General features: G+C 51.1%; 1 protein-coding gene across 4 annotated transcripts in view; it reads right to left on the reverse strand.

The window, feature by feature from the left end:
- Window positions 1-23,291, reverse strand: part of AP1M1 (adaptor related protein complex 1 subunit mu 1) — a 28,272-nt gene that overhangs the window by 2,464 nt on the left and 2,517 nt on the right. For 3 of the 4 annotated variants that reach the window (XM_070462427.1, XM_070462420.1, XM_070462439.1), the window contains exons 2-10: window positions 20,059-20,215; window positions 17,715-17,782; window positions 15,959-16,089; window positions 14,469-14,616; window positions 13,336-13,371; window positions 5,943-6,069; window positions 4,884-5,026; window positions 4,477-4,548; window positions 3,735-3,893 (exon numbers count right to left, since the gene is read on the reverse strand). In XM_070462427.1, coding sequence (XP_070318528.1) covers window positions 3,735-3,893; window positions 4,477-4,548; window positions 4,884-5,026; window positions 5,943-6,069; window positions 13,336-13,371; window positions 14,469-14,616; window positions 15,959-16,089; window positions 17,715-17,782; window positions 20,059-20,215 — 1,041 coding nt within the window. The remainder of the gene's footprint in view (window positions 1-3,734; window positions 3,894-4,476; window positions 4,549-4,883; window positions 5,027-5,942; window positions 6,070-13,335; window positions 13,372-14,468; window positions 14,617-15,958; window positions 16,090-17,714; window positions 17,783-20,058; window positions 20,216-23,291) is intronic. The other variant, XM_070462436.1, reaches the window with a different exon arrangement.

Below are 23,291 nucleotides of genomic sequence, written 5' to 3' on the forward strand. Positions count from 1 at the left end.
TCCTGGCCTGGTGAGTAACAGAACTGCAGGGGGCAGTAGGAAATGCAGCTCTCATCACAGCAGGACACGGAGGGTTTTGATCCTCAGGCCTTTGGCAACAGGAGTCACTGCTGACCAGGGCTGCCTCTGCATGGCCTCGGCAGAGCAGCGCAGAGCTCCGCCTCCCCAGTGCTGCGCTCGCCCTCCCCTTCCCGGGGTGCAGTGAGTGGTCAGGATCCGCTCATCAGTGCAGGCGTGTGGACTCTGCCTGACTTGCTGCTGTGTGCTCAGTGGAGATTCTGGGACAACAAGGGGAGAATAATGCAGTCTCAGCAACAGACAAAGCAGGGCTTCCCTGGTGGCTCAGTGGTAAAGAGTCTGCTTGCCAATGCAGCAGACACAGAATCGATCCCTGATCTGGGAAGATCCCGTAGGCTGTGGAGCAACTAAGCCCATGCTGCACAACCATGGAACCCATGCTCTGCAGCCTAGGAATCGCGACTGCTGAGCCCACACAGCCTAGAGCCTGTGCTCCACAACAAGAGAAGCCACCGCAACGAGCAGCCCGTGCGCCACAGCTGGGGAGGGGCCCCCACTCCTGCTTACAAAACCAGAGAGAAGTCCATGCAGCGAAGACCCAGCACAGCCAAAAACAAATAAAATTACATAAAGCAACAGACAAAGCAGGCAGCAAAGGAATAAAACCAGCTCCATCAGTCTGCATGAAACAATAACCAGGCCAAAAACCTAAGCTTCATAAAATCCAAATGGAAAATGAAAGCAAAAGAATATGTAGAGAGGTAGGCCCTCCCCAGTAGGTGGCAGAAGTCTGCAAGGCTACCTTGTGTCGATCATGTCCATGTAAATGGGTTTAATTTCCTCTATTAATGAGGCTTAGAGACTGACTCACAGACCAAAACCCAACTCTACACTGTGAAAGCAGAGTCAGAAAGACTAAGCCAGTAGAAAGAATGGGTGAAGGCACGCCGGCCACCACCAGACAAAGCAGAGCAGGGCTGGGCCTCCCTGCGGTCCAGTGGTGAGGAACCTGCTGGCCAACTCAGGGGACACAGATTTGATCCGTGTCGGGGAAGGTCTCACGTGCTGCAAGGCAGCTGAGCCCAAGCGCCACAACTACTGAGCCCACATTCTACAGCCTGCAAGCTGCATTAAACTACTGAAGCCTGCGCGCCCCACAGCCTGTACTCTGCAACAAGAGAGAAGCCCCTGCAGTGAGAAGCCTGCGCACGGCAACTAGAGGGTAGCCCTGGCCCACCATAATTAGAGAAAGCACATGCATAGCAATGAAGACCCAGTGCAACCAAACAAATTTTTTTAAAAGATTAAAACAAAAAAAAGCAGAGCAGGACTGCTGCTACTGGGGAGAACTAAGGGCAGAGAATCCCAGGTGCAGAGGGCAACAGTTCACAGCCGGAAAGGCTGCTGTCCCACAAATCCACAGGGAAGATACAACAGTTGTGAGTATCTACGCACCAAGTAACAGGGCAGACCTTCTGTTAAGCAGATGCTGCAAGAGAGCAGACAGGAGCCAGAGGAACCAGAGGAAGGCAGAGCTGACCCAGCCCCCCGTGTGGCTGATGCCGTCACAGCACAGCAGCCCTCATGTGCTGCATCAGGTTCTCTACCCCAGGTACAGAGGCCTTATCTTCTCAAGTACATACGGGATATTCACAAACTCTGACCTTACCTCAACACACAACGAATACTTCAATAAATCTTATAAGCAGAATAGCATGAATAACCTCTGACCTCAATGCACCAAACTCAAAGTCAAGGTGAAATGGAAGAGAAAAGGACCTTTGACCAGAAAAACAGAAAACAAAACGAAAAAATACTCATTTGATTACAGAATTTCTAGATAACAGTATCAAATATTACATGCCTGTTCTATGGGTTATACAGCTAAGGCAGGGTTCAGAAGAATATCTGTGGCTTAAATATTTATATCAATACAAATTTTGAAAGAAAATAATAAAATTTAAAAAACTGGAAAATCAGGTCAAAGGATGAACAAATTAAAATTAAAGACTTGTAAAACTGAAAAATATGGCAAATAAAATAAAAAGTGAGTCTGGAAAAAAATCGACAAACCACTAGGTAACCTTATCAAGGAAAAGAAGTAACAAAAATGCAAAATAAGATATAACAAGGGAGAAGTTACTGTCATAAGAGAAGGGGAGAAAGAGACCCCTTTCTACAACTCTGTGTAGGCAAATTTGAAATCCTGGTTAGGATGGATAATTTTGTAGGAAAATACAAATTTACCCAAACTGACTCCAATAGAAATAGAAGCTCAAAATGGCCTAATTTCCACAGATGAGTTAGAAAAAGTAACAGAGATACAGATGGTCACACACAGCCAACCAAATTTTATCAATCCTCTCAAGGCCAGATGATCTCAAGGCTACTTTAAAGCTGTTCTGCACCATGGAAGAGGAAGACCAAAAAAATTATGAAACAGGTACAATATTGATACCTGAGATAGAGGTACCAAAAAAAAAAGTCAATCTCAGTCATGAATCTCAATGTAAAAATACTACATACAATGTTAACCAACAGAATTAATGGCACATCAAAGAGAAGACACATCATGATCAACTGGAGTTTGTCAGAATGCAAGGATGGTTCAAGATCCATCCTGAGTTAATATCTGAACTGACAGACACTGAAGAGGCATTTGTCTAAATTTGTTGCCCTTTTGTGCTAAAAACACAGCAAAGTAGAACTGGAATGAATTTAAGCCCAAAGCAGCAAGACACTGAAAAGGGAAACCCTAGCAGTTCCAGTTGGAGGCAAAGCCAGGAGGCTGCTCTCCACCACCACGTACAGGCATGGAGACAGCAACGGAAGCAGGGAGATGCCCGGAGCCGTAAGGCGCCCAAGAATAGGAGAGGAAAAGGGGTAACTGCAACTGCCTGCAAACATATGAAAGAGTATCTGAAAACCCATGAGAATCGAAAGAAAACTACCACAATCAAAAGAGATTTCAAAGCAAAAATACTCCAGAGCCAAGACTGAAAGACAAACACCAAACTAAAGAAAACCACTTGCAACTGCTATCAAAGGAAAAGTACTAACCTTGTCCATGTACAAACAGCTTTTGGAAACCAACAAGAAAGTGACCAAACTTGACAGAAAAGTGAGCAAAAGGACAGCTACTACAGTTTCCAGAGCAAGAAACACAAACAGCCCCCTGAGACAAAAAGAAAAGGCACCGCATCTTTTTATCATGAGGAATGTGCAGCCCGTGCAGCCTCCTTCCTGCCTTCCAGTCCCCGGGCACTCTGCCCACAAACCCAGACTCAAGTGCTCGAAATCCTGCACACCAGCCAGGTGGCCACGCCAGCTGTGGGTCGGGCAGCAGGCGCTGTGTTCCTGGAGCTGGTGCTGCTCTGGCCCAGGGCAGTCAGTCTGCTCCCCTGGAGGCAAGCTGAGGTCCAAACAGGAGCAGCAGGGAGAGCTGGAGGGCCAGCGGGAGGGAGGGGCGGGCGGCGCTAACCTGACTTTGAAGACAGGCGGGTGCACACACACACGAGGAAGGTGGAGCACCCCCACCCCACCCCGCCCCTGTTCTCCACCCACCCCCCCTGCTGAGCCTCCCGGAAGCCCCAGGCGGGGACCCCGGCCCTGGGCTCGAGGGGCCTACAGTGGTCAGGTCACCACACTGCGCGGGACCCAGCGAGCAGGCGGGTGTGGATGGGGATCTGGGGGCGCCTGGCCAAGAAGGTGCTCACCGGGAAGGACTTGATGGACCACACGATCTCACTGTTCTCGGGCACCCACTTGACGCTCCCCACTGTCGTCTTGAACTTGGGTGAGTCAGCATCATTGGGGACAGGGATGTGGATTTCCACGTTGTTGGCTGTTGATCGCCGCTTGAACTGGCTCTTGGCCTGGAGATGAGTGGGGCCAAGGGTGCAGAGGGTGAAGGTAAGACAGCCCAGCTCCCACCCAGCCTGCTCCCACAAGGGCCACAAACCCCTTAGCCTGGCCTGTGGGATTCTCCACCCTCTCCTGCCCTCTGAGATTTCCTTTAAGCTCAACTCTGGAAGGTCATCTCTGTGCCACTGTCTCCTCAGCCTTTGGGGCTTCCCATCCTCTGCGGTCCCGGCCTCCGGGGACAATGTCTGCGTCAGCAGGACTGGCCTGGGGCGGATGAGGTCACTGGGTGGCAGAAGCGTGCCACCTGGACACTTGGTCACAGCCCGCTTCCGCGGCGGGAAGCAGTGTGTCCTGTGTCCCAGATCCACTCTCGACGCACTCACAGGGAGACAACACAGATGACAGCCACAGGTTCAGCCCCGGGGCAGGGGTCACAAGAGCCCCAGCGTGCCCCCAGTCCTGGGTAAAGATCGGTGTCAGAGGCCCAGGACAGGCCGGAGAGTGCGGAAGGCCCGTACCAGGCGGGGCTGCCCATGTCCCCCTCTCGTATGCCCTGCACCCCCGGCGGACGCTGCGTGCAGGACGCACACGCACCTTGATCATGTACTCGATGCGGCTGTGGGAATGCTTTTCAATCACGGACTCGATCCAGATCAAGGGCTTGACCTGTAGGGGAAAGGGAAGACAGCGCGCTCGCCTAGTCATTTTACAAAGCTCCTTTCACAGAGGGGAAACGGAGCAAGTGACCACTGGGCCTGGTGTGAGCCCAATGCCTGGCACCAGGGGCTCTTGGGAGAATCCCAGCCGGTGCCAGGATGGGTCAGAACAAAGACAGAATGCAGAAAGCATCCCAGAGGACACTCTGGGGATGCTGCCTGGGAAAAGGGGCAGTGGTGCCAAAGGGCCTGCCCCCTTCAGAGTTTGGAGCCTCGTGTTGACAAGCAGGCCCCTTGGAGCCTGGGCTGCCCCTGGGGCCCAGGCGCTGGCGACTGTGCACTCACGTGGGTGTTGAGGCGGTAGGACATGAGCTCGAACTCGCCGTCGGGTGGGATGAAGGAGATAGTGCGGTCATTCTCAAAGCGTGACAGCCGCACGCACTGGTGGAACTTCACGTCCTCCAGCTCCACGGACTTGCTTTTGCCACCTGCAGGGAGCGGGAGTGTGAGGGCGTGACAGACAGACCCTAGGTCCCCGGGCCACTCGCTCAGTGATGGCCCCCGCAGTCTGGGGCCCAGCTCTGCAGAGCAGCGCAGCTTCCAAATCTGCGAGAGCGTCTTGGGCCCTGAATCCCCCCCTCCTCACCCCAGGAAGCCCCATCACACCCCGACGCTGGGCTGAGGGCAGCGCTGGTGGGCCTGCTCGCTCTAAGCCCCAGCCTGGGGTGCTGCCTGGGACGTGTGTGCTGAATAACCAACAGACCCCACTGGGGGTGCTCGGGGATGACTCGGGGTCCCCTGAGGGCCCCAGGCCTGTCATCCCTGGGATCCTATCTCAGTTTCCCAGCCCAGAGAGGCTGAGGGTTGGGCCCAGTCCTGGGAGGGGAGCTGCTCTGCCGGGCAGACGTCTGAGAGGCCCTCAGAGCGCTACTGCTGATGTAACCATGACAACCTTCCTGTGGGTGGGAGGGGAGGCTGGAGGTCCAGCTTGTGAACACCAGAGCCGCAGCAGCCCTGGGCTTCTGAGGCCGCCCTACCACAAAGTGTCACATCCAGGACAGGCAGGGAGAGCTCGAGCCGCTGTGTGTGGTTTCTGCACAGCCCAGACCCAACGTCAGAGGTGAAGACAGAAACTGGGCCCAGGGGGAGACGAGGCCTGCAGTCCCTGCAGGAGGGCGGAGCTGAAGACCTACTGTGTGACCATCTGGGTGCTCATCTGTACCTCTGGACTGAGAGGTGACTGGACTTGAGGATTTTTCACTCTCCCGTGTCCTCCAGGCCCAGGCATTAGCTGATTAGTTTTCACCGTTGCAAACAACACGACAATGTTCCTAAGCCTATATGCTTAAGCTGAACTTGTTCACCACTCAGGCGGACGCTCCCGGGCCTGGGTTGGGTACTCACGGCCCGTGTTGTCGAAGAGGACCTTGTCGTTGAGGCCCAGGCGCAGCTCGGGCATGCCGGACAGGAAAACGCGCATCTTGATGGAGCCTACGATCTCACTGCGCAGGACGTTCCCGTTGGCGCTGACCTGCGGGGTGGGGGCGCCAGGGGTGAGGGGAGGCCCCGCGCCAGCGGCCACTGTCCCCCCCACGCTGTGTGACCCTCCCGGCCTCTTCCACTCGCAAAGCCCTTCTCTCTGCCCCCTGAGCTGAGGAGGCAGTGTCAGGGCAGACCCGGAAGGCAGACACGCGTGGGCCCCGCCCTCTAGGTCTCAGGCCACCCCAGGCTCCTCCCTCTTGGATGGGCCCAGCTGATGCTGTGCCTGCAATCCTTTTGAGGGCTCTTTCACGCACTGACCCCTCTGAGGTGCCCCTAGGATGGCCAGGGCAGACCTGGTGGCTGGCCTGGGCAGGGATGCTATCAGTGTCTGCTCATCTACTGGGCTCTGTGAGGTTTTCTCGGAGCAGGGCGGACTCATTTTCCAGAAATCTATTTCTTCACGTGGGGCCAGGTGAGGCTACTTCATGCTCTAGGTGAGCCTAGGGCTTGTTGAAGATGGAGCTGCCTGGGTCCTGCTCCCAGGGCTGCTCTGAGGTCTGATGCAAAGTAACAATTACACTTAAGCAAATACAATCCCATCTCTAACACTGCCTGGGCAGTTCCTCCTTGACCGGGCGGGGCTGTGACTCCTGTGCAGACTGGAAAGCATCTGAGAGTGAAACTGAAAATCACAGCACATAGAGAACAGACTTGTGGACACAGTCGGGGAGAGAAAGTGTGGGATGAATGGAGACAGTATACAGAAGGGAAACATATACACTGCCACATGTAAAACAGACAGCCAGTGGGAACTTGCTGTGTGATGCAGGGAGCACAAACCAGGGCTCTGTGACGACCTAGAGGGGTGGGACGGGGTGGGAGGTAGGAGGGAGGTCCAAGAGGGAGCGGACATAGGGATACCTGTGGCTGATCCATAGGTATGCATATGTATGGCAGAAACCATCACAATACTGTAAATCAATTATCCTTCAATTAAAAACACACACATTTTTATAAATAAATAAAAATCACAGCAGGATGATGGTTAACCCGGGGGCTGTCCTGAGGAGCCGAGCTGCTGCAGCACGTCTCCATGGCCCCATTTCAGAGTCGAGGACACTGAGGCACGGAGCAGCCGGCAGCAGTTCCGGAGCTGCAGCCCGGCCCGCCACCCCCACAGCGCCATTCTGTGAGGATGCCACATCCACACCAGCAAGCAAAATAAACTCACAGACTCAGGGCTATACGGGCCACTCCCTGCAGGCCCTAACTTCCTGATTTCTGCTGAGAAGTAGGGAAATCTGTCCAGTCTTTAACTCAAATATCTGGAAGTGCCGTGGGCAGGCATGGAAGACCTTCACCTCTGAGGGAAGTGGAGAACTGAGGCACCGAGTGAATGACGACTCAAAAAGGCACAGAGCAGCACGGAAGGCCCTGCCACCTCCTGTCACTCACTACACTCTGACCTCACTGTCCTTGCCTCAGCAGGCAGGGCGTGGCCTGACCCCCATCTGCCTCCATCCACCTCCATCCACACTCTGGTGAGGGGTCGGGTCGGGCTGCTCACTGCGGGGTCCAGCCTGAGGACAGTGCCTGGGGCAGCGTGCACTCATGAGTCCGTGCAGACACGGCCCCGGGCCCTGAGCTCTGGGTACCTGGCACGCCCACCGCCTCACTCTGCGGGTTCTCAGTGCTCTGCCCGACTGCCCTTAGTTCTCCTTCTCTGGGGGGCTATCCCCGCTGGGGGAGGGGGGGGCTGCACAGCCCTTTAGAGCTGAACGATGGCAAAGGAGGCTTGGGAAGTGGAGACAAAAGCCACGCAGCCTTTAAGGCCAATGCTGGCCGTGATAGGCACTGTCCCAGGGCAGGCATGGAGGAGATGAGTCTCTCAGCAAAACAGCTGCTAATTGTACCTGTAGAACCAGATTTTCAGAATCCGGAGGCCAGTGTTGATTTTGGAGGCCGCCAGTTCTGCAGTCAGACTCAGGAAGGTATGCTCCAACATGCCTGGGATGTCCACACCTGCCTTGCGCTGCCCCTTGTGTGAGAGGACAGGGGTGCCTGGACAGTGCCGTGTGCGGACACAGGGGCTGGGGCAGCCCTGAACTCCTAGTGCTCCACTGGGCAGGTGCTTATAAGCTACTCCCTGGGATTTGCTTCTCCACCTCAGGACACCCGAGAACACATTCCGGGCTCAGATCCAGATGAAGGTCCTCAGGTAGGAGGGGAGCGCAGAGAGCCACAGTCGCCTCACAGCTTAGAAAATAAGATGGCAGATACATTTACATTCAGTCCACTGGAAGAGTTTTTTGGAAAGTGCTCTCACTCAGGAACTCCATGCCTAGGCACTCAGCCCTCCAGAGATCCTGCCTAGGTAAGGGAGATGCCCAAACACACATGAGGATGAGCAATCATGCTCATTTCTGCACTGGCTGGAACAGCCAAAAATGGGCAAACCTAAGCAGCCCATGTGATGGGCAGCCCAGTCTGCCCTGGTTTGCCCAAGTACTGGGAGTGAGGTCTTCTGTGTGGAGACAGGCAGGCTACAGGTGAGATGGAACTGGCTCGCATCACCCGTTCTCTGCCACCAACCACAGCTATAAAATCTGGGCAGGGGGTTTCCCTGATGGCTCAGTGGTAAAGAATCTACCTGCCAATGCAGGAGACGCAGGTTTGACCCTTGATCTAGAAGGTCCCACATCATCCCTTAGTTGTGGAGCAGCTAAGCCCATACGCCACAACTGCTGAGCCAGTGCTCTAGAGCTTGGGAACTGCGACTACTGAAGCCCACGCACCCTAGAGCCAGCCTGCGCCCCATGACAAGAGGAGCCGCTGCAGCGAGACGCCTGTGTGCTGCAACCAGAGAAAAGCCCAAGCACTAACAAAGACACAGCACATTAATTAATTAAAATTAAAGATCAACAGCAACAAAAATCCTGGGCAGAATATACGGGCAACTATTGGGAGACCAAAAAGGTGGATCCAGAAGAGCTGGCTGAATGAGCAGCATCTCCCACCTGCCGTGATGTGAGTGCGCAGCAGAAACCTGGCAGTGGAAGTGAGCGGTGGGGCGTAGCCAGAGCTTGCAGAAGGCTCTAGTTCTGACTCCAGGGCCAGAAGGGGAACTCCTGCCGCTCAGAGGGAGTATGGAAATCCCCCGTTTCTCTCCCTCTTCAGGTTTTTCATGGCTGTCTGGGGCCCAGGCAGCTGAGCTGTTTTTCCAGGGGTGGGCGGTGGCAAACCTAGGGTTCCAGCCCAAGTGCAGACCAGCACAAGAGTGGGGCTCTAGAGCCCCAAGTTTTTGGCCACAGAACCAAAAAAGGAAGCCCTAGGCAGCCAGAGAGCACAGGTATACAGCAGACAGTGAAAGGCTCGGGAAAGCAACCTCAGGAAGTTGTTTATGTCTCCAGACCTCTCTAGAATCAGGTGTGCACAGACAAGATCCTACGGCCAAAGGCCTTGAGAACCAAACTGTTCCCAGTCTCGGACGGACTGCTGGGCACTGCATATTTGGAACAGATGCAAATAGCAAAGGGCACAAAGGCTTTGAAAACTGAACTGATACTCATGGCTCATAGACTGGGGGTTGAAACTTGTGGCCTGAACCTAATCAGGTCAATTGTCAGCTAAAACAAACAAACAAAAAAAATCAACATTTTCTATATAATTTAAATAAGACCTAGAATCCTACCCCAAGATATAACCTAAAATTACTTAGCATACAAAGAACCTTGAAAATTTCAGCTCACATGTCACCAATACTGACATGGATGTTGGGATTCCATGAAGACTTTAAACTGCTATGGGAAAAATCGCAAATACTCTTACAATAATGTCAAACTAGAAAGTCTCAGGAAAGAAATAAGATTATAAGGAGAAGGATCAAATGGAAATCTTAGATCTGAAAAGTACAGTAACAAACTAAAAACTCACTGGATGGGCTCAAGAGCAGAACGGAGATAACACAGTAGGAAAAGGGTCAGTGAACTTGAAAGCTGATCGACAGAAATTATCCCATTTAAACAATAGAAAGAAAGATGAAGCAGGATGACCAGAGGCTCAGAGGCCCTGGGGACAATCATAAAAGGTCTAACATTTATGTTACTGGGTCCAGAAGGAAACGAGAGTGAAACAGTAAAAACATATTTGAAGAAATGATGAATAAAAACATCCCAAGTGTGGTGAAACGTAAGTCTATAGATCCAAGGAGCTGAACAAAACCCAAAGAGTAGGAACTCAAAAATATCCATACCTAGACACACCATAAACTATCTGCTGAAAACTATGAAGAAATGATGAATGAAAACATCCCAAGTTTGGTGAAATATGTAAGTCTGCAGATCCAAGAAGCTGAACAAAACCCAAACAGCAGGAACTCAAAAATATCCATACCGAGACACATCATAATCTATCTGCTGAAAGCTAAAGACAAAGAAAAAATCTGAAAAGCGGCCAGAGAAAAACTACATATTATTATTACCTACAGGGGAATACTGATGTGAGTGACTGCGGATTTTCATCAGAAATCATGGAGCCCAGAAGGAAGTGGTACAACATTTTTAAGGTACTAAAGGAGAACTGTCAACCTAGAATTTGATATCCAGTGACAGTATCCTTCTGGAAAGAAGGTGAAATAGACATTCTCAGATGAAGGAAAACCAAGGGAATTTGTAGCCTGTTGCCCTGTTCTGAAATAACTGCAAAAAGAAGCATTTTAGACAGAAGTAAAACTGTACCAGAAGGAAACCTAGAAAATTGGAAGTGAGGGAAGAGCAACACAAACAGTAAATACCTGGGAAAATATGGTAGAGAGTCTTCTTTTCCTCCTCAGTTCTTTAAAGTGTGCTTGGTAATTGAAAGCAAAAATGTTTAACACTGACTAATATGGTTTTCAGTATAGAGAGATAATTATATAGGACAACAATGGGGTAGTAAAGTTTCTAAATTTCAAATGAAGTTGTAAAATATTAAGTCTAAGTAAATGATAAGAAAGTATGTATTTTATAGCAACCACTAAAAAAAAACTATACAAAGAAAAAATGATAAGAGTGAAGAAACAAAACAGAACACGACAAGTATTCAAGTTTAATTGGTATTTACAGAATACTCTATCCAAAAAGGGCAGAAAGTACATTTTTTTCAAATGTACATGGACATTCACCAAGGCAGATCATATTCTGGATCATTAATCTTAACAAACTTTAAAGAACTGACAGTAATATAAACTATATTCTCAGACAATAACAGAATTAAAAGTCAATGACAAGATAACAGAAAAATCTGTAAACATTTAGAAATTAAACAACACACTTTCGTTAAATAATCCATGGGTCAACGGAAGGCTCAAGGAAAATGTGAAAATATTTTCAACAAAAATGAAAACCCAACGTTATCAGTGTAGAATACAGCTAAAGCAGTGCTTAGAGAGAAATTTATAGCATTAAATGTCTGTATTAGAAAGAAGAAAGGCTTCAAATTAGTATCTTCAGTTACCACTTTAAAAACTAGCAAAAGAAGAGCAAAGTGAGCCAAAATCACAAGGAAGACAAAGCAGAAATCAGTGTAATTGAAAACAGAAAAACAATAGAGGAAATCAATGAGATCAAAGCCGATTCTTTGTGTAGATCAATGAAACAGATAAACCACTCATAAGACTGACAGAAAAAAAAGACAACATAAATTACCAGTATCAGAGATGAAAGAGCGGGTATCAGTACAGACCTTGCACATGTTAAAAAGCTAATAAGGGAATACTATAAACAACACTATGCATATAAACTCAGTGACTTAGATGAAATAGGCCAATTTCTTAAAAACTGCAAACTACCAAAACTCACTCAAGATGAAATAGAAAACCTAATGAATCCTATAGTTGTTATATAATTGAAATCTGTAGTGAAAAATATTCTGAAAAAGAAATCTCCAGACTCAGATAGTTTTACAGGTGAATTCTACCAAATAAAATTAAAAATAAGCAATTTGTGATAGCTTCCAAAAAATGAAATACTTAGGTATAAATCTAACATGAAAATTTGTACATGGTAAAAACTATAAAATGTTGATGAAAGAAATAAAATATTAGCTAAATATATATAGAGAGACATATATTTCTCATGGATTGTGAGACTTAATATACTAAAGATATCAAATCTCTCCAAATTGATTTAACAGAGTTATTTAACTCATTACCAACCAAAATCCCAAGACAAGCGGATTCTAAGTCTATAAAAGGAACTAAAGAACTAAACAATTTTGAAAAAGAAGACTGTTAGGAAGATCACATTATCTGGTTTTCAAACTTACTGTAAAGGTACAGTTATCAAGACTGTGTGGTACTGGTGAAGAAACAGATATACAGATCAATGGAAAAGAACAGAAACTACAAATAGACCTGCACAATATAGCAAACTGATTTTTTACAGAAATGCAAAAGCAATTCAATGGAGAAAGGATAATCTTTTTAAAAAAATGATGTTAGAACAAGGAAAAAAATTGTTCAATGTGCAAAAAATGGACATAAGCCTCATACCTTACAAAAAATTTAATTAAAAATTGATCATAGATCTAAATATAAAACTATAATCTTTTAGAAGAAAATTTAGGAGAAAAATCTATGTGACCTTGGGTTTGGCAATGAGTTCTCAGACATGGCACCAAAAGCATAATCAGTTAAAAATTTTGATATTTGAGTTTTTTTCCCAAATATTTTTTTTCTATGGACCATTTTAAAATCCTTTATTGAATTTGTTATAATACTGTTTCTACTTTGTTTTGGTTTTTTGGTTGAAAAGTATGTGAGATCTTAGATCCCCAACTTGGGATCAAATCTGTACCCCCTTCATTGGAAGGTGAAGTGTAAACCAACTGGACTGCCAGGGAAGTCCCTAAATACTTGATATGTAGACTTTCTCAAAAACTTCTGCTCTGTGAAAGACAATGCCACAGAATGAAAAGTGACAGACTAGGAGAAAATATTTGCAAATCACACATCACACTGGATAAAGACAAAAGACTTTATCCAATACAAATAATTTTCAAAACTCAACAATCAGAAGACAAACTCAACTTAAAAATGATCAGAGACATGAAAAGACACTCCTCCAAAGATATATGGATGACAAAGAGGCATACAGAAAGATGCTCAACATCATTAGCCATTAGGGAAATGTACATTAAAGCCTAGGAGGATGACAAAAATAAAAACGTTGATCAAGGATGTGGAGCAACTGGAACTCTCATCCACTGCTGGTGAAAATGCACAAATGTTACTGGAAAACAGTTTGACAGTTTCTTAGAAAGTCAAACATACACTTACCATATGACCCAGCAATCCCACTCCTGGGTATTTGCCCTAGAGAGATGGAAACTTCTGTCCACACATAAATCTATACATAAAATGCTCATAGCAACTCTTTTCACAATTGCCAAACACTGGAAACCACCCAGATGTCCTTTGATGGGTGAATGGATAAATCAACTGTGATTCAGAATATAAAATAAATGAACCTAAGAAGACATAAACTTTTGATAAACAGAGCAACTTGGATGAATCTCAAAGCCATACATTGAAAGAAGTCAGATTCAAACACACACTGTATGATTCCACTCATAAAACAATCTCAAAAAGACAAAACTACTGTGATGGAGACCACAGTAGCAGTTGCCAGGGGTTGGGAACAGGCGGGAGGGTGTGACTACTGAGAGGCAGCATAAGTGAGGATTTTGAGGTGATGGAGCTATTCTGCTTCCTGTGATCACTCCTATGATCACGAGTACACAAATCTGTACATGTGCTAATTCACAGAAAATATGGTCAATTACCAAATAACAATAACTTAATAAATAAAACTAAAGAAATAAACATGCACAAAACAATAAAAACCAAAACCCAAGCAACTCCAAAAGCCAGCTGTAGGAGAACTACAGCTTACGCCGTCAGTTTTACACAGAACAACGTCTGTCTGTGAACCTACAGCGTGAGGGGCCAAAAGATGACGATGAATCCTTCTGTGATGTGGCCTTTCTGATTATGGAGCTCTGTGCTTGCTTGCTTGCTTTCTAATTAGTGTTTTACTTTTGCCTGGAGGCATGCAGGATCCTAGTTCCCCAGCCAAGGTGGAACCCAGGCCCCCTGAAGTGGCAGCACAGGGTCAGTGGCTGGCCCACCAGGAAGTCCTAGAGCCCTTGGCTTTCTAACCCTATACATATATATATATATATATATATATATATATATATTAATGATATGCATGCATTTGTTCTAAATAAGAACAAAAACTAATGAAGGTAAAACAGGCTCGTGTTGCAATGAGTAGCCCAAACATAATCCCACTGATCTGCTATCAACAGAAACTGTTTCTCAGGGCCTTGCTAATTTTAAAAGTCAAGTTGCTTTTACTTCCAATCACAAAGACGACAACATTTTTTAAAAAAGAAAAGGAAGCCTACCAAGAGATTGACAGACTCGATGACATCCAAGAACACCTCATTCTTCCGGTACTTGATGCCCTCGGAGCGCCAGGACACTGCGTTGGTGACAGTGGCTGGGGGCCGCGGGGCCCCCGTTTCCAGCTTGTGGCCTTCCTGAGTGATGTACCTGTGGGGTACAGGTACAGGCTCAGAGTTAGGTGGCTCAGGCACTGACATTTTTGAAAACAGCCCCTCCCTGTAGCAGGTGCCAGGAGAGGCAGGCTCTGGTTTCACCTGGGGCCATTTAACACAACAACATCATCGTTTCCAAAACTCCAACAAACTTTCAGTTACAATGAGTAGAGTGTTCTCAGTCTCAGGGCAGCAAGACAGCGTTGGTGAGTAAAACAAGCAGTGGGCATGAAATGCTTCCCTGCTGGGCATGCAGACGAGACCAACCTCCCTGGGAGAGGAAACTGGTGACCCCGATTCCACTTGCTGTTATGTCAGGAAGTCATGTGCCACCTGACCCCATGGACTGCAGCCCACCAGGCTCCTCTGTCCATTCCCATGCAAGAACACTGAAGTGGGTTGCCATTGCCCTCCTCCAAAGGATCTTCCCAACCCAGGGATCAAACCCTCGTCTCCTGCATTGGCAGGTGGATTCTTTACCACTGAGACACCTGGGAAGCCCATTTGCTTCCACTTGGGGAACAACAGATGTGGGGTGTGCTGAAGTTACACGGCTTCTCTGAGTGTCCCTCTGCTCCCCTGTAAAATGGGAAGACAGCACCTCTGACTAACTGAAATGGAAAAATGTGTTCACAAGAGGCCTGCTTCCTAAGAAGTGCTTAATCAATGGTAATCATTATTTGGTGCACAGGATTCCAAAGGAGGGAGATTTTTCATCACAGTCTCATTTATGACAGTAAAAACAAAGGCAGTAGGATTTCCCTGGTGGTCTAGTGGTTGAGAATCTGCCTTCCAACGTAGGGGACGCAGGTTCGATCCCTGGTCAGGGAACTGAGATTCCACAAGTCACGGGGCAACTAAGCCCATGTGTTTACTAGAGAGCCCTCGGGCCACAAACTACAGAGCCCACTCGCTCTGGAGCCCATGTGCCACAACTACAATGAAGCCTGCAGGCTGCAAGGAAGACCTCGCATGTCCTAACTGAAACCCAAAGCAGTCAAAACTAAACAAACATGTATAAAAAAAAAACAAAAAACAGAGCAGTGGCAGGTGACTCCCTAAAAACAAGGCATTGAGCGCACGTCTGTGGATGGAAATGAAGACCTAGCAACAGGAAAAGTGCTCATGCCACGCAGTGATGCTGAGTGGAAAAGGACCCATAGCTGCCCCAGGAACTTAGAAAACTTCTGGTGGGCTGGAGATAGGCAGGGGACCAGCAACGTGAGTACACATTTGCCTTCTGCACCTCCAAACCTGCCCATGACGTCAACACAGGGACGGTGCCCTGGCCTGACCCCCACTCACCCCTGTCCCCGGGCCCCATCCCACCCACTCACTCCTGTAGGATCTTGCTGTCTGTGGTCTGGGGGTAGCCGAAGTCCATGAGCTCGTCCAGCAGCTCGTAGATGATGACGAAGTTGTCTCGAATGCTCTCCTCCTCCAGCTCCTTGAAGTATTCTGAAAATACCTGCAGTGTTGCCATGGGAGGCAGATCGGTGAGAGGAGTGACGAGGAGGGGATGAACACAAGTTAATCTGCACTTCGTGCCCCGAGGCCCCTGCCCACAGCCCTTCTGTCCACCGGTGTGTTTGCCCGGTTCCCAGGAGTGCTCGGATGAGGGCCTGGGCTCAGGGGACGCGGGCAGGAGGACAGCAGCGGCTGCCTGGGACGCGGGAGCCACACTGGGGTGTGCAGGGGTCCTCTGAGACCTGCTCAGAAGCATGAGCTCCCGCCCCTGCAGGCCCGCGCTCCTCTCCCTGACAGACACATCCAGGCCTGGGGCCCCTTCCCAGCTTCTCTTTCGCCCTGGCCCTTTGCCTCTGAGTCAGGAGTGATTCAGATGAGGGACAAGGGCCCCTGCGGACAGGACAAGCAGCTCTTTAGCCTCTCATGACCTCCCTGAACCCCGGTCTGTACAGTTGTGCCTGCAGATAAGCCTGCCCCATTTCAACAGAAAATGCAGAGATGAAAGCCGGGGCACCAGGGGAGCCAAGGGGAAGAGGAACTCAACAAAAGGCTTTTCAGGAGCACAAACACGGAAGCAGGAAGGCAATGCCAGTCACTGCAGGGAGGAGAACCTTCCTCCTTCCTGCTTCCCCATCTCTACACCCCAGGACTGCAACTGCTGGGCTGCTCCTCGGAAATCACAAACAGCGCCGATTGGCCCGCGACAGCCTGGGGATGCCGGCGACCCCTCAGCTGCACTTGGGGCCTCTCCTGCCCCATGTTCTCACCACCCTGCCGCCCTGTGTAGTGGAGGTGACTGCTGAGTGAGCTGCACACGGCACCATCTGGAGTATGAAAGCTTTCCTGGGCACACCCCAAGCCTCCTGGGTTAGACTGTCCACTCTCTTCAATCCCATGAAGCCCCTACTTCACCAGGCCCCTCCCTCCACCTCCTCCCTGGCCTCCCTGCTGCCTTTAGGTTCTTTTCCCACTCAGCTGCAGAGGATCTTAAACCAGGTCTTGCCAGTCTCCTGCTTAAAGCCTTCCACCTTCTCTCATCAGACTTACAATGAAATCTAAACGCCTCACTAGGCCCTGTGCCGCAGCCCCCACTCTGAGGTCCAGCCCAGCCACCCTGCTGACAGCACCACACTCTGTCCCGGGAATGCCGGGCACCACAGGCACTTCTGCCCCAGGGCCTTTGCACATGCCGCTGTCTCCCCGTCTCGTGGCAGCTGGGCCTGGCATGTGTCACCCCTCTCTAAGGTGGGGCCTCAGGCACTGTGCCTTTACAGCCCCCCCCCCCCGCCAGGAGATTCTGAGCAGAACGTGGCTCCACCCTCCTCCTGGTTAACCCACCTGCCTAATCCCTGACTCAGCGGGTCACTCTCCAGCCTTCTACAGCCAGCTGGGGGCACACCTATCCCTCTTGGAAGCAGGGCACACCCCTAGCCTGAGCCTCTCCTCCCATTCCTTCCCCTCTCCTCACCAGGCAGAGGGGCAGATAAAGCCGTGGCATCCCCCTCGGGTCTTCTTCCTGGGGTTCCAGCTCCACTAGGGACGCTGCGGCCCTTGGGTGGCCCAGATGGGGAGGCATACTGCAGAGCCGGTGAGGAGACCCTCTGTGGCCCCGGGGGCCCGACTCACCTGCACCACCTTATAGAGGAAGGAGAACACCAGTGACACGCATGCGTTCTTCTTGGAGGTGGCGACCACTGCACGGCGGCCAGTTAAGGAGCGTTCAGAGGGGGGTGCCGCCTCCTGGACCCCAGTGCCCTGCATGCTTTGGAGCTGTCCCAGTCACCGACTCGGCCCTCAGGGTTCCCGAGCTCCTGGTCTGAGCCGGGCCTGGGCACCGTGGTCACAGACAGGGGCAGTCCCGGCTCCCAGGGAGCGCTCAGTTGACAGACGGGCAGCAGGGGCACAGGAAACCCACCCCAGCTGCCGGGTAAGGGGCGCTGCCCGGGGAGGTGACGCCTGAGCGGAGGGCTGAAGCCCGAGGTGTGGTAGCGGGCACTTCAGTAAGGTGAGCAGCCCTGGGAGAGCAGTGCGCCTCATCCTGGAGCGGAAACCAGAAGCACCATCTGCCCTTCTCCAAAGCCCATCACCTACAGGACCTTCCTGACGCTCAGGGCCAATTCTGGCTTGAGCCTGTCTTTGAGTCTTTCCCCCTGAAGCAAACCTTTTGAATGAAGCCTCCTTTTTCTTACCCATGGGCTTCCAGATGGCTCAGTGGTAAAGAACCTGCTTGCCAAGAGGAGTTGTGGGTTCGATCCCTGGGTCAGGAAGATGCTTGGAGTAGGAAATGGCAATCCACTCCAGTATTCTTGCCTGGGAAATCCCATGGACAGAGGAGCCTGGCTGGCAACAGTCCATGGGGTCACAAAGAACCAGACATGGCTTAGCAACTGAACAACAATAACCACATAATAGGGGCTTGGGAGTGGATTCACTGAGGTGATGTGTGTAAACTGGCACACACTCCGGACACGGGGACGTGTCCCCAGCTCCTGGGGTCAGTGTGTACTGGGAACTTCCTGTTCCTCTTTCCCTAAGGGATTGATCACCTGGGGAGAATAGTTCCTCTGCACTGCACCCTGGCCACTCCAGTGCCAAGCTGTGGGCTCCAGGAAGGAGAAAGGGGCCATCTCCACCCCACTTCCAGCCTCATCCCGGCCCAGCACAGGGCCCCAGGAAATGGACGCGGGGCCAATTGGGGAGTGCTGGCTTCCCTAGTCCAAGCAACATAGGTCCCAGTGCTTTCTAAGGAGGGGCAACGGGCACCTCCAACCCTTTGGCTGGGCTTGGAAACTGCCACCTGACAATGGAACTGGGCTGGAGGTGAGCAGATGTCCACTTGGCAGGACGCACAGAGCACTGGCGTCCGGGGGACGAGCCCTCGTCTCCTCGCCGGCTGCCTACGCATGAAACACCAGGGCCCCACCGGGAACTGGTCTGACGGCTCCTGCTGAGCCGGCACCGCTACTCCCCCACCCCCCAAAGCGGGGCAACCATGCCCAGACCCAGGGCAGCTTCTCAGACAATCTCTTCCTGGCTCACAGGCTGCCTGCCGCACTCTGCAGAGAGCCAGGCCTCAGGGCCGTGGATAAGCGTCCCGGGCCAACACCTTCCACCCTGCAACGTGCACATACCTCACGAGGGATGGCCCTGCTCTAATGTAGCTTCTGACCTGGCAAGGCTGTATGGACCCAGGATTCTGCATTCCCAGAAAGCTCCCAGCATCCCAGGGGTGCTCTGGCCCGTGGACCACACCTTCACTAGCAAGGTCCCGTGTGTCTCCATGAACGTGGAAAAGGGGACAGAGCCCATGTTGGCTGGGCGCAATGCACATGCACAGCTCAGCTGAACCCAACAGTGCTGCGAGGAGAGGATCACTGCTCTCACTGGACCAGGGGGGTGAGGAGCTGCCTCCAGTCACATGGCGACCGGAGCACGGGCTGTGGGCTGCAAAGCCAGGCTCTTCCCGCAGTAGTGTAGATGCCAGAACGCACCTAGAGGGGTTGACCAAAGCCACGGGATGGCTGGTCAGACCTCCTGGATGGGAACTGGCTGAGCCAGGCCTCCCCATGGGCCTGAGCGCAGAGGGCTCTGAGATGTGGGCAGAATGGGGAGGATTCCCTCCCCTTCTCTGTATCCCACCCCCCCCTCACAGCCCAGGCTTCTGTCCCCCGCACCCCACCTGCCTGCCAACCCCCACCACCTGTGGCAGACATCTGGCCTTCCTGCAGGTCTCCTCTGGGATGTTCCCTCCCCAAGGAACCTGTCCTGGCTCCTTGGACCTCTGTGACACTGGTCATCCTTAGGCAGCAGGGGGTCCAGAAGACAGGGCTGTGCCTGGTGGCCCCCCACTGGCCTGAGCCACCCAGCCCTGGGGACAGCAGCTCTCAGTTGCACGTTTATGTGTGTGTGTACTCACGCACACACAAGCCCACACAGGAGCCATCTCCCCCACCCCCCGACAAAGGGATACGATACAGGTTGTTGTGCTTGATCCACATGAAGCGTACTCCCCCGTGGGCCAGGATGGGTGACAGCATGCCCTCCTCCTCCTTCTCCATCAGGATGGGCATGAAGTGCTCCACCTCTGACATGTCCACATCGCCACGGTAGTTCCGGCAGATGAGCACCTACGGGAGGTGGGAGAGAGGGAAGGCGCTTTCACCTTGAGTTCCACCCGCCTCCTGCCCTCCAGGGAACCCCAATCATGCCTGTCCATCAAAGGGCCATTCGATCTCCATGCCCCAGGGAATTCCTCAAGGAAAGCACTTCCCCATGTGAACATCTTCTGGGGCCAGTGAGAGTCTTCATAGAGGGGCTGTGGGGCAAGAGTCCAGGACTGAATCACGTGGGCGACGCCAGGGTAAGCAACGTCCTGCAGGCTCTCAGTGCAGACCCTCTCCACGCCTTTCGGTGTTCATGCACCCTGCTCTTCTGTCTCTGCCAGGAGAGGACACTGCTAGTGTGCACACCTACCAGATCCCGCCTGTGGCCTGAAAAGAAACCCATCTCCTTATCTCTTTCTCATGGGTCCAGATGTGCAGCACTGCTGATGGGAATGTTAAATGGGACAACCACTTTGGTAAAGTTTGACAGGTTCTCAGAAAGCTAAAATCAGCTTATAGCCTAGCCATTCCTCTCTTAGGTATTTACCCAAGAGAAAGGAAACCAGACATCCACCTGAAGACACATGTGTGGATGCTCACAGCACATTATTTTAAGTAGACTCAGGTTGGCAAGAATGCCAATATCCTCCAACAGGTGAGTGGAGACAAAAATTGTGTCCATCCACACTACAGAAAACTGCTCAGCTATGAAAAGGAATGACTACTGACACTGGTGACAGCAGGAGGGAATTTCAGGATCACTGAGCCAAGGGGAAGAAACCAGACAATGGAGACCATAACTGTGATTCCACTTAAACACACCCTGGGAAACGGTAACAGAAAATACATTAGTGGCTGCCTGGGGACAGGCTGGACATGTATGGGTGTGGGGAACCTTTAGGAAGTAACAGAGCGTGTGCCTATGGTTTTCTGAGTGTATACAATGACTGAATTCATCAAACAATATGCTTTATGTAAGCACAGTCTGTTACACGTAACTCACTGAAGGAAAGGAAAGGAGGTGTGAAGCTACGCCATGGTGAGCACGGCTCTATTTGGAGACGCTGCCCAGAGCAGCTGCTGCTCCCACGTGTCGCTGAGCACAGCCAGCTGCAGGACGCAGTAATGCGCAAATACGACACCACTGCGCCGACCAGCCTGAGGACTGCCTGCCTCAGGACCTTCGTTGTCGTATGCTTGCTAAGTCCTGTCCGACTCTTTTGTGACCCTCACGGACTGTAGTCTGCCAGGTTCCTCTGTCCATGGGAAAATATTGGAGTGGGTTGCCATTTCCTTCCCAGAGTCTTAGCTTCATAAAATACATCGTCTTACTGCTGCAAGCCAGAGAGAGAGTGGTCAAGTGAGTGACCGAGAAAGAACCTTCCTATCCTAGTCTCTCCTTTGTGGCCTATGGGCAAGGGACCCTGTGCACTCACTGCTGTTCAGAAGGCCCCTTAGAGACCCAGCACCCAGTGGGTGAGCTTGTGGGTACCCGGCCCAGGGACTACGACGTACCCTCTCGTATATTCTTTGCTAGGAGTATATGCTGCCTCATAGAAATCCCCTCTACTATGAAGCAGGACTGATATTTTTAAAGCGATGAACAGTGATGTGCAGAGAGGTGGCACCACCTGCCTGAGGTCACACAGTGAACAAAGGTGAGCCCGAGTTCTAATCCCACTTCTCACTCCCTGCAGGGCCACTTCCACTCGATAAACATTGCTCCCCTGGGCTTTCCAAGCCCACCTTCTACTCCAGGTTATCCAACTTTGGGGGATGCAACTGGCATGGAGCCCCTGCGGCCCCAGTATATTCTGAGAAAACAGCAGGGAGCAACATAGTTTGCTCACGTTCATCACACGGGCTGCAGAGGCCGACGTGCTCATGCCCTCTGCCACCCACTACGCTGGGCCTGGGGCACCAGGGTGACCAGGACAAACGGGTCCCTGCACCGAGCTATTTGCTTCAAGGGAGGTGAGACTCTGCAAGGGTGTGACCTTCAAACTGAGGCCTCAGACCACAGGGGGACAGAGGCAGAGGGACCAGGGGAACTAGAGCCATGGGATGGGAGGTACCCATGGTGGGTACCTAGGAGCACCGCTTAAGGAGAGTGAGGGCGGCCTCGGATCCTGGCCCATAGCAGCTGCTCAGTAAACATCTCTGCAGTGAGTGTGGCGGTGAGGCAAACAAGGGCAGGATAATGCCCAGGCCTCTAAACGGGCAGTGTGGTTGGCGGTGTCACTCCCTGAGATGGAGGGAGGGGGGTAGTAGCAGCAGGGCTGGGGGGTAGTGCGGAGCTCATCTGGGGAAATGCCGACTTTGTGATGGCTGTGAGACTTCCAGGGTGTCCTGAAGGCCCGCAGATCTCCAGATGAGTGCTCCGGACTTTGATTCAAATTCAGAGGTCATTGGCACAGTGACAGAAATCAAAGCATGCCCCTTGGGACTTCCCTGGCAGTCCAATGGTTAAGACACTGTGCTTCCACTGCAGGGGACACAGGTTCAATCCCTGCTCGTGAAACTAAGATCCTGCAGGTGGTGAGGCATGGCCAAAAAATAGGAATGAATGAATGAATGAGTCAAAGCCTATCCCAAGTAGAGCAACAGTATGTGAGGCATGCCAGGCCCAAGCAGGAGGAGCCAACATCCGAGGGGAGGGCAGGAGAGAAGCGGGAGCAGTGAGAGAAACAGGGGAAACAGAGGCACAGCAACCTAGAGGCCAATGGAAGCCTGCTGAGGAGGAGCACAGTAGTGGCGTTAGAAGCTGCAGAGAAGAAAGGTAAGGGCAAACTGTCCTGGAGGGCTCTCCACCAGCTGAATGTGGCCGCACTGGATTTCTTGGAGATCAGAGGTGCTGGTTGGCAGGTAGACGTGTGGTTGTGAATTTCCTTGATGTGCCATTACCTTCCTTTTTTATTGAATGCAGTTTCTGCAGAAGGCAGACTTTCAAAACATGAGGTCCATGGGGAGTGGAATAATAAACGTGGGATGGTCAGGGAGGATGGGAGGCAAACCCACCCACGCAGCCTCTTCTGAAAGACACATATAATCAGGCTTCTCCCAGGCTACAGTCTCCTCATGGCAGCTGTTCCTTCTTGGG

This window comes from Odocoileus virginianus, chromosome 3 (genome assembly GCF_023699985.2).
Source record: "Odocoileus virginianus isolate 20LAN1187 ecotype Illinois chromosome 3, Ovbor_1.2, whole genome shotgun sequence".
NCBI lineage: Eukaryota > Metazoa > Chordata > Mammalia > Artiodactyla > Cervidae > Odocoileus > Odocoileus virginianus.